At 48.3% G+C, this 12,010-nt stretch overlaps 1 protein-coding gene across 1 annotated transcript; it reads left to right on the top strand.

Moving 5' to 3' along the window:
* The first annotated feature begins 3,817 nt into the window (after positions 1-3,817).
* Positions 3,818-4,474, top strand: LOC112241968 (extensin-like). Its single transcript, XM_024409973.2, has one exon. The coding sequence runs from the start codon at positions 3,818-3,820 to the stop codon at positions 4,472-4,474; it is 657 nt and encodes a 218-aa protein (XP_024265741.2).
* The last annotated feature ends 7,536 nt before the right edge of the window (positions 4,475-12,010 follow it).

The raw sequence follows: 12,010 nt of genomic DNA, 5'->3' as shown, positions 1-12,010 counted from the left end.
ACAACCTCATGTAATTACATTGCAGTCAACTCCAGTGAAGTGCACTTTGGATAAGTGCAAACTCTGTTCAAATGCACTACACATAATTGACTGAATAGAATTATACAGCACTTCAGCAGCACAGTTGACACACACTATCTACTTCTCTCTCTCTCTCTCTCCCTCTCTGTCTCTCTTTCTCTCTCACACACACACACACACACCTTCAAATGATAGTTCAACCACGCACCTGAAAAAACAGTCTAACCAATTCAACGGAGAGCGTCCTCGCAATCCTTTGCCTATCCGTTACCGTCCTGTGATGAGCATCAGAGTGGTTATCCTCCCTGTCAACTGGAAGGTCATAACATGGAGAAATAAAATGGAGGGGTTAACTCCGGTAGGTCCCGAGGAGCCCACCACTCGTGACAAGTGGCCCGCTCCAGCCGTTATCTGCGGTGGCGCGTTTGTTCCCCTCCGTGGTTGAGTGTGGGCGGGGCAGTAATGGCAGTAGGGTAACATCCCAAATGGCACCCTATTCCCTAAATAGTGCACTACTTTTGACCAGGGCTGATAGGGCTCTGGTTAAAAGTAGTGCACGAAATAGGGAGGGATTATATCCGCCCTCGTACAAAGCGGATAACAAGGTGACTGGGGCTGAGCCGACCCGGTAAACCAATCCAGCAGCACATGGAGCTCGGAGAACTTGTAATATTATTTATAGCCGGGTAGTCTCTACATTACTACCACAGATAGCTAGACAAGATACTTGGGGCAGACGACAAGTCGCAGTGGCAGAAAGATAAGCTTAACTAAATGATAACACCAGGTGCAAAGCCTCAGTGACTTGTGGGCAACATATTGGCTTCTCCTTGAAATTCATTGGTAAATTATTATTTGATGATGGAAACAAATGACAACAGCTTTGGCATGGAATGAATAGCCCAAATAGGCCATGAAAACATATTATAGGGAATGTTAAACGGGACCTCTCTCTTTTCCTTCTCTTCACCGTGTATCATTCTATCCAATTAGGCTACTGGAGATTTATCGTACAAGGCTGCTGCTCGTTGTCATGCACTAAAAAGGCAATAGAAAAAGAATTTGCGTGCTGAGCGCGACACAGTGTGCACACTAAACGACACAGCACAGCTGGGGCTCTGCTGCGTAATCCACCACAAATCTGTGTTACAATTACTGTCAGTCCGGCCGTGGGCACCGACCGACGGGGGAACGTGGTTTACTGCCCCTGTGTTGGCATTGGCCCAGTACCAAAGGTGCCACAGCCGACCAAGGTAAAATTAGTTTTATACTGGATATTTGGTGGATATTCGGATTTCTCTCGTCAATAGTTATTTACCCAAGCAGGCCATGACTATGAAAATGATATATTCTGAATCAGGGGTAGGTGGAGAACAATCCAAAACGTTTTTTAAGATTTTTTTTAATTTTTTACATCAAACAAATGTGTGGATTGTTCTTCATCCATCCCTGATTCAGATATATGGTTTTCATAGGCATGCGTCATGCATCATTGAAGGCTTGGTTCAATAGCTATTGAGTAGAGAGAACCGAATATCCACCCAATATCCAATATCAAACTAATTTGAACTCGGTCCACAACCGGACTGGCTGCCGCGGAGGGAGCCCTGGAGCCAACCCCGGCGCGGGCCTCGGGCGCGTCTCTCCGCTAACTGATAAACGCGCTGCCTGATCTTTCTGACTGTCACCCTGCGCTAGTATATTATCTGGACACGTTATTTTCTCATCTGCGACTATATTTATAGGGGAGCTGATTAGTCAAACGCCATAACTAGAGCACCTTGCTCCTTTCTGAACATTTTGGACTATCCGCTCGGCTATGCGTCGCAGTTTAGCAGGCTTGTGAAGGTATCGCCCAGTATAGATATCCCCCGTTGCTAGGGCTGCTCACGAGTTGTCTCCCCGCTCTCTAGATCCGTAAAGACTAATCACAGACATGTCAAGTGGACTCGACCGTTATTTAACGTTGAGAGACTTATCATAACGCAACACCACAGCCGCAAAGTAAGACACTTGACATGAATAACAAAGCGTTATTCCTTATGATATCCTCTTATATCGGGATACATTTGCCCGAGCTCCTTTAAATCTTACCTGAAATTGTTCCATGCTAACCAAATTCCGTTTAGTTAATCAACATCAGACGCAGGATATCCAAAGCTTGCTCTGTTCCCGTTCATCTCTCATTCCCGGGTCGTTGTAATGTTTCTATAAAGCCGTTGTATTAGCAGACGCTTGGCCAGGTTACAGCGGCTCACACTGAGGCAGCGCGATGCCAAATATCTCGTCTTCCCAGGAGCACGAGCATAACCTACTCCCGCCGAATCCGCGTGGCTCTGTCTGGTGAGCGCGCGGCGCCGGTAGAGGACCTCTCTCCAGTGTGACAGCTGACAGAATCGCTTATTCCCTCTCTCCTCATGGGCATTCCCCACACTATCAGACACGTCCGCCTTTATCCGTTCTCCAAATGATAGACATTGAAGGGCATTTAAAACCTGAGATATGGTGAAACCATATTTATATATAATTTTGAGAGTGCAGGTGTAATGTCACATATCAGATATCTCTCTCTCTGTGTGTGTGTGTGTGTGTGTGTGTGTGTGTGTGTGTGTGTGTGTGTGTGTGTGTGTGTGTGTGTGTGTGTGTGTGTGTGTGTGTGTGTGTGTGTGTGTGTGTGTGTGTGTGTGTGTGTGTGTGTGGTGTGTGTGTGTTCAGGAATTATATTAAATTCCTTTGCTGAAGTGACTATAATTGAAAAGAACCCAACAATTGTTATCCACAGGACAGGTGTAGGTGTGTAAAATCCCTATGTTTTCATTGGCTGCTCCATGACCAGACAGGCCATCTATCCTGTTACTATTGGCTGATCTTAAATTGAGAAGCCATATGTGTGTTTATTTACTGTCACTAATCCAGAACTGTCTGACGTAACATCACCAAACTATCTCCTATCCTATTGGTTAAACCATGCCCAGAACTCTGTATTCTGGCTTTCCATTGGCTGATGGCCGGTATAAAGGCCGCCTCCTGTGTGTTTCTTGACGTGGGCGGCAAACAGGGTGATAGTGCGAGCAGCTGGCAGAAATCAGACCAATCTGATGGCTCATTTGGCTTGTGTGTGTGTGTGTGTGTGTGTGTGTGTGTGTGTGTGTGTGTGTGTGTGTGTGTGTGTGTGTGTGTGTGTGTGTGTGTGTGTGTGTGTGAGTGTGTGTCTGTAAGTGTGAGTGTGTGTCTGTAAGTGTGACTGTGTGTGTGTGTGTGTGTGTGTGTGTGTGTGTGTGTGTGTGTGTGTGTGTGTGTGTGTGTGTGTGTGTGTGTGTGTGTGTGTGTGTGTGTGTGTGTGTGTGTGTGTGACATTTGGCTGTGGGTTCTGCCAACATGAAGGGACACATTTACTCAATAAACGGTAAGGAGGACACATTATCTAAACACAGGGATTCATTGATAGGGCAATATGCGTGCACACACACACACACACACACACACACACACACACACACACACACACACACACACACACACACACACACACACACACACACACACAGGGAGTGGAACATCACCCCCACCACAGATAATAACCACATGGACAGGGAACCCTCATCCAATCTCCATGTCCAGTGGCTGTATCCAACTCCACAGCAGGAAGACTGAAAGCATCCCCTTGAATGGGTTCAGTGGAGTAACACACTCATCCCTGGCCAATCAGCGTTGACAGAACACACAGCCCCCCACCACATGTCCCCCAGTCCCCATACACCAGAGACCACACTGCTGTCATACAGCCCCCCACCACATGTCCCCCAGTCCCCATACACCAGAGACCACACTGCTGTCATACAGCCCCCACCACATGTCCCCCAGTCCCCATACACCAGAGACCACACTGCTGTCATACAGCCCCCACCACATGTCCCCCAGTCCCCATACACCAGAGACCACACTGCTGTCATACAGCCCCCACCACATGTCCCCCAGTCCCCATACACCAGAGACCACACTGCTGTCATACAGCCACCCACCACATGTCCCCCAGTCCCCATACACCAGAGACCACACTGCTGTCATACAGCCCCCCACCACATGTCCCCCAGTCCCCATACACCAGAGACCACACTGCTGTCATACAGCCCCCACCACATGTCCCCCAGTCCCCATACACCAGAGACCACACTGCTGTCATACACCCCACCACATGTCCCCCAGTCCCCATACACCAGAGACCACACTGCTGTCATACAGCCCCCACCACATGTCCCCCAGTCCCCATACACCAGAGACCACACTGCTGTCATACAGCCACCCACCACATGTCCCCCAGTCCCCATACACCAGAGACCACACTGCTGTCATACAGCCCCCACCACATGTCCCCCAGTCCCCATACACCAGAGACCACACTGCTGTGATCACAGTCAACACATCATGTCACTCAGAACATAGGACACATTAAACCAGGGGTGGGCAACTCCAGTCCTCGGGGCCTGATTGGTGTCACAGTTTTGCCCCAGCTAACACACCTGACTCCAATAATCACATAAACATGATCTTCAGTTTAGAATGACATTTGATTAATCAGCTGTGTTTGCTAGGGATGGAGAAAAGGTGCGACACCAATCAGGCCCTGGAGGACTGGAGTTGCCCACCCCTGCATTAAACCGACATGGAATAAGACCCACAGGACACACTATGGGACTTTAAGAGAACAATAACATAGAATAAGACCCACTATGGAACTTTAAGAGAACAATAACATAGAATAAGACCCACTGTGGGACTTTAAGAGAACAATAACATAGAATAAGACCCACTATGGGACTTTAAGAGAACAATAACATAGAATAAGACCCACTGTGGGACTTTAAGAGAACAATAACATAGAATAAGACCCACTATGGAACTTTAAGAGAACAATAACATAGAATAAGACCCACTGTGGGACCTTAAGAGAACAATTACATGGAATAAGACCCACAGGACACACTATGGGACTTTAGGAGAACTATAACATGGAATAAGACCCACTATGGGACTTTAGGAGAACAATAACATGGAAACATTCTTAGATGATTTGGCCCCGTACAGAAACAACCCCTAACACATACACCCTAGACAGTTCACCATTTTCCCACTTTTGTATATTTGAAAGGAGTTCATGTAATTAATTCAATCTACAGGAAGTTTCTACTAGGCTAGTGCATAAGGGAACTGCCTGGAGTTTTCTGTCAACAAGATCTCATTGTTACCCGTCGAAATTTAACGTATTATGGATAAACGTCTGTTTTTACGCATTAATTCCATGTGGTTACAGGGTTGAAACAGAAACAACTCAGAGGGTTAAGTTTAGGTATTCATTGTGAGTGGTTAAGTTTAGGTATTCATTGTGAGTGGTTAAGTTTAGGTATTCATTGTGAGTGGTTAAGTTTAGGTATTCATTGTGAGTGGTTAAGTTTAGCTATTCATTGTGAGTGGTTAAGTTTAGCTATTCATTGTGAGTGGTTAAGTTTAGCTATTCATTGTGGTGGTTAAGTTTAGCTATTCATTGGGGGTTAAGCTCAGTGGTGGTCTGAGCATCACGAGTTCGCTCCCAGTGCTGGGCGATCGTTCTACATTTCTTTTAGGGGTTGAGCACAGAGGAAGGCATATATCGACGTTCTTAGGACCTTTTCAAACGTCCGAAACCGCCGTCTATTTCTAGTGATCAGTTTGTTGCTGTAGGTGCCCTTACATTGCCCTGAAATAAGCATTGTGGAGAAGCCTTTAAGGTTGACTAGAAGTGATATACAGCATCTCCACTTGGATGATGACAAAGCTTCTGTTCTCTGGTCATTAAAATAATACCATCATTTATTACATTTCTCCATATTCTCTTAATTAAAATTCATTTATCACAGTGTGAGAATTCAGAACGGAGTCATTAAAGAGACTGCTCTCTTGGCCATATCTATCAGAGGGTGTGTGTGTGTGTGTGTGTGTGTGTGTGTGTGTGTGTGTGTGTGTGTGTGTGTGTGTGTGTGTGTGTGTGTGTGTGTGTGTGCAGTGCAGTGTTTAAATATGATTTATCAATCTACATTTGCTAAACCTGACCATCTGACTCCATTTAATATTATAGTAAAACCAGGTGCAATCAAGAATTCTGAGTTTGGCAGGACTAAGGGAATAGTCATGAGAAGGGAATGTATTATTTAAAAGCGTTGTAAAATGAATGAAATAACATACAAGGCATAAAGCTGAAGTTACAAGTCAACACTGACATTAACAAAGCATCTCCAATCTAGACCTATAGATCCTCAGGTCACCTACCAAGACAAAGCATGAACTACTCAGACCAACTCAGGCCATGGGCTTTGCTAGCTCACAAGAGAAGCATTTCATACAACCTTATTCCATGGACAGCGTACAGGAGTAGAGGCAGAACAACGACATTTCATACAACCTTATTCCATGGACAGCCATGGAGGCAGAACAACGCATACAACCTATTCATGGAGTAGAGGCAGAACAACGAATTTCATACAACCTTATTCATTCCATTTTCCATTTAGAACAGTTGAAGGTGTGACTCTTTCAAACGAAAACCAACCACCATTGACCAGTCAAACGATACCAAGTTACAGTAACCTGATCGCCCAGGCCTGACCTCCACAGGATGTCACAGCATCTAAAGGCTGGTGTGGGGGGTGACACCAGCACAGATGAGGCACAATTCCTAAAGACTATAAAAACCCTTTGCATAGAGTCATGTAGAGTTCCTCCTGTACATATCCAAGTTACCATAGAGATCATGTAGAGTTCACCCTGTACAGATACAAGTTACCATAGAGATCATGTAGAGTTCACCCTGTACAGATACAAGTTACCATAGAGATCATGTAGAGTTCACCCTGTACAGATACAAGTTACCATAGAGATCATGTAGAGTTCACCCTGTACAGATACAAGTTACCATAGAGATCATGTAGAGTTCACCCTGTACAGATACAAGTTACCATAGAGATCATGTAGAGTTCGCCCTGTACAGATACAAGTTACCATAGAGATAATGTAGAGTTCACCCTGTACAGATACAAGTTACCATAGAGATAATGTAGAGTTCACCCTGTACAGATACAAGTTACCATAGAGATAATGTAGAGTTCACCCTGTACAGATACAAGTTACCATAGAGATAATGTAGAGTTCACCCTGTACAGATACAAGTTACCATAGAGATCATGTAGAGTTCACCCTGTACAGATACAAGTTACCATAGAGATCATGTAGAGTTCGCCCTGTACAGATACAAGTTACCATAGAGTCATGTAGAGTTCACCCTGTACAGATACAAGTTACCATAGAGATCAAACATCCAGATACAAGTAACCACAGAGATCATTCATCAATATACAAATTACCACAGAGATCATTCATCAATATACAAGTAACCAGAGATCATTCATCCAGATACAGAGTGACAGAGAGGAGAGAGAGAGGAGAAAGAAAGGAGACAGAGAGGAGACAGGGAGGAGACAGAGAGGAGACAGAGAGGAGACAGGGAGGAGACAGAGAGGAGACAGAGAGGAGACAGAGAGGAGACAGGGAGGAGACAGAGAGGAGACAGGGAGGAGACAGGGAGGAGACAGAGAGGAGACAGGGAGGAGACAGAGAGAGACAGAGAGGAGACAGAGAGAGGAGACAGAGAGAGAGAGGAGACAGAGAGGAGACAGGAGACAGAGAGGAGACAGAGAGGAGACAGGGAGGAGACAGAGAGGAGACAGGGAGGAGACAGGGAGGAGACAGAGAGGAGACAGGGAGGAGACAGAGAGGAGACAGAGAGGAGACAGGGAGGAGACAGAGAGGAGACAGAGAGGAGACAGTGAGGAGACAGAGAGGAGAGAGAGAGGAGAGAAGGAAGATATAGGGAGGAGACAGGGAGGAGACAGGGATGAGACAGAGTGGAGACAGAAGGAAGATATAGAGAGGAGACCGGGAGGAGACAGAGAGGAGACAGGGAGGAGACAGGGAGAGACAGAGAGGAGAGAGAGAGACAGAGTGGAGACAGAAGGAAGATATAGAGAGGAGACCGGGAGGAGACAGAGAGGAGACAGAGAGGAGACAGGGAGGAGACAGAGAGGAGACAGAGAGGAGACAGGGAGGAGACAGGGAGGAGACAGAGAGGAGACAGGGAGGAGACAGAGAGGAGACAGAGAGGAGACAGGGAGGAGACAGAGAGGAGACAGAGAGGAGACAGAGAGGAGACAGGGAGGAGACAGAGAAGAGACAGAGAGGAGACAGAGAGGAGACAGGGAGGAGACAGAGAGGAGACAGAGAGGAGACAGAGAGGAGAGACAGAGAGGAGACAGAGAGGAGACAGAGAGGAGAAAGAAAGGAGACAGAGAGGAGACAGAGAGAGACAGGGAGAGACAGAGAGGAGACAGAGAGAGACAGAGAGGAGACAGGGAGGAGACAGAGAGGAGACAGGGAGGAGACAGGGAGGAGACAGAGAGGAGACAGAGAGGAGACAGAGAGGAGACAGGGAGGAGACAGAGAGGAGACAGGGAGGAGACAGAGAGGAGACAGAGAGGAGACATGTAGAGACAGAGAGGAGACAGGGAGGAGACAGGGAGAGACAGAGAGGAGACAGACAGAGAGGAGACAGAGAGGAGACAGGAGGAGACAGAGAGGAGACAGAGAGGAGACAGAGAGGAGACAGGGAGGAGACAGGAGGAGACAGAGAGGAGACAGAGGAGATATAGAGAGAGAGGAGACAGAGAGGAGACAGAGAGGAGACAGAGGGAGACAGAGAGGAGACAGAGAGGAGACAGGAGGAGACAGAGAGGGAGACAGAGAGAGAGAGAGAGACAGAGAGGAGACAGAGAGGAGAGAGAGAGGAGAGAGGATATAGGGAGGAGACAGGGAGGAGACAGGGATGAGACAGAGTGGAGACAGAAGGAAGATATAGAGAGGAGACCGGGAGGAGACAGAGAGGAGACAGGGAGGAGACAGGAGGAGACAGAGAGGAGACAGAGAGGAGACAGAGAGGAGACAGAGAGGAGACAGGAGGAGACAGGAGGAGACAGAGAGGAGACAGGGAGGAGACAGAGAGGAGACAGAGAGGAGACAGGAGGAGACAGAGAGGAGACAGAGAGAGACAGAGAGGAGACAGAGAGGAGACAGAGAGGAGACAGAGAGGAGACAGAGAGGAGACAGAGAGGACAGACAGAGAGGAGACAGAGAGGAGACAGAGAGGAGAAAGAAAGGAGACAGAGAGGAGACAGAGAGGAGACAGAGAGGAGACAGAGAGGAGACAGAGAGGAGACAGAGAGGAGACAGAGAGGAGACAGAGAGGAGACAGAGGGAGGAGACAGAGAGGAGACAGAGAGGAGACAGGGAGGAGACAGAGAGGAGACAGAGAGGAGACAGGAGGAGACAGGAGAGACAGAGAGGAGACAGAGAGGAGACAGAGAGGAGACAGAGAGGAGACAGAGAGGAGACAGAGAGGAGACAGGAGGAGACAGAGAGGAGACAGAGAGGAGACAGAGAGGAGACAGGGAGGAGACAGAGAGGAGACAGAGAGGAGACAGGGAGGAGACAGGAGGAGACAGAGAGGAGACAGAGAGGAGACAGAGAGGAGACAGAGAGGAGACAGGGAGGAGACAGAGAGGAGACAGAGAGGAGACAGGGAGGAGACAGAGAGGAGACAGAGAGGAGACAGAAAGGAGACAGAGAGGAGACAGAGAGGAGACAGGAGGGAGACAGAGAGGAGACAGAGGGAGGAGACAGAGAGGAGACAGAGAGGAGACAGAGAGGAGACAGGGAGGAGACAGAGAGGAGACAGGGAGGAGACAGAGAGGAGACAGAGAGGAGACAGGGAGGAGACAGAGAGGAGACAGGGAGGAGACAGAGAGGAGACAGAGAGGAGACAGGGAGGAGACAGAGAGGAGACAGAGAGGAGACAGGGAGGAGACAGAGAGGAGACAGAGAGGAGACAGAGAGGAGACAGGGAGGAGACAGAGAGGAGACAGAGAGGAGACAGGGAGGAGACAGGGAGGAGACAGAGAGGAGACAGAGGAGACAGAGAGGAGACAGAGACAGGGAGGAGACAGAGAGGAGACAGAGAGGAGACAGAGAGGAGACAGAGAGACAGGAGGAGAGAAGAGACAGAGAGGAGACAGAGAGGAGACAGGGGAGACAGAGAGGAGACAGAGGGAGACAGAGAGGAGACAGGGAGGAGACAGAGAGGAGACAGAGAGGAGACAGAGAGGAGACAGAGAGGAGACAGAGAGGAGACAGGGAGGAGACAGAGAGGAGACAGAGAGGAGACAGGGAGGAGACAGAGAGGAGACAGAGAGGAGACAGAGGAGGAGACAGAGAGGAGACAGAGAGGAGACAGAGAGGAGACAGAGAGGAGACAGAGGAGACAGGAGGAGACAGACAGACAGAGAGGAGACAGAGAGGAGACAGAGAGGAGACAGAGAGGAGACAGAGGGAGACAGAGAGGAGACAGAGAGGAGACAGAGAGGAGACAGAGAGGAGACAGGGAGGAGACAGAGAAGAGACAGAGAGGAGACAGAGAGGAGACAGAGAGGAGACAGAGAGGAGACAGAGAGGAGACAGGAGGAGACAGGGAGGAGACAGAGAGGAGACAGAGAGGAGACAGAGAGGAGACAGGAGGAGACAGAGAGGAGACAGAGAGGAGACAGGGAGAGACAGAGAGGAGACAGAGAGGAGACAGGGAGGAGACAGAGAGGAGACAGAGAGGAGACAGAGAGGAGACAGAGAGGAGAAAGAAAGGAGACAGAGAGGAGACAGAGGGAGACAGGGAGACAGAGAGGAGACAGAGAGGAGACAGGGAGGAGACAGAGAGGAGACAGGGAGAGACAGAGAGGAGACAGAGAGAGACAGGGAGGAGACAGAGAGGAGACAGGGAGGAGACAGAGAGGAGACAGAGAGGAGACAGGGAGACAGAGAGGAGACAGAGAGGAGACAGGGAGGAGACAGGGAGGAGACAGAGAGGAGACAGAGAGGAGACAGATTAGAAACAGACAGGAGACAGAGAGGAGACAGGGAGGAGACAGAGAGGAGACAGGGAGGAGACAGAGAGGAGACAGGGAGGAGACAGAGAGGAGACAGGGAGGAGACAGAGAGGAGTCATAGTGGAACCAGAGAGGAGACAGAGAGGAAACAGGGAGGAGACAGAGTGGAGAGAGAAGGAATATATAGGGAGGAGACAGGGATGAGACAGAGTGGAGACAGAGTGGAGACAGTGAGGAGACAGAGAGGAGAGAGAGAGGAGAGAAGGAAGATATAGGGAGGAGACAGGGAGGAGACAGGGATGAGACAGAGTGGAGACAGAAGGAAGATATAGAGAGGAGACCGGGAGGACATAGTTTGGGGCCAAGCCTACATGTTCCACAGGGATGCCGACCCATGTTGACTCCAAAGCTTCCCACAGTTGTGTCAAGTTGTCAGGATGTCCTTTGGGCGGTGGACCATTCTTGATGCACACGGGAAACTGTTGAGTGTGAAAAACCCAGCAGCGTTACAGTTCTTGACACAAACTGATGAACCTGGCACGTACTACCATACCCTGTTCAAAGGCACCTAAATCTTTTGTCTTGCCCATTCACCCTCTGAATGACACAAACACAATCCATGTCTCAATTATCTCAAGGCTTATAAATCCTTGTTCAACCTGTCTCCTCCCCTTCATCTACACTGATTGAAGTGGACTTAACAAGTGACATCAATAAGGGATCACACCTTTCACCTAGTTTCACCTAATCAGTCTATGTCATGGAAAGAGCAGGTGTCATTAAAGTTTGATACACTCAGTTTAATTTTCACAAAGTTTGCTGCTTCAGTCTTTATATATTTTTGTCAGATGTTACTATGGAAAACTGAAGTATAATTACAAGCATTTCATAAGTGTCAAAGGCTTTTATTGACAATTACATGAAGTTGATGCAAAGAGTCAATATTTGCATTGTTGACCCTACTTTTTCAAGAC

Source organism: Oncorhynchus tshawytscha, unplaced genomic scaffold (genome assembly GCF_018296145.1).
Source record: "Oncorhynchus tshawytscha isolate Ot180627B unplaced genomic scaffold, Otsh_v2.0 Un_contig_9313_pilon_pilon, whole genome shotgun sequence".
NCBI lineage: Eukaryota > Metazoa > Chordata > Actinopteri > Salmoniformes > Salmonidae > Oncorhynchus > Oncorhynchus tshawytscha.
The sequence above is the reverse complement of the archived record's forward strand: the minus strand, read 5'-3'. Positions and strand labels throughout refer to the sequence as shown.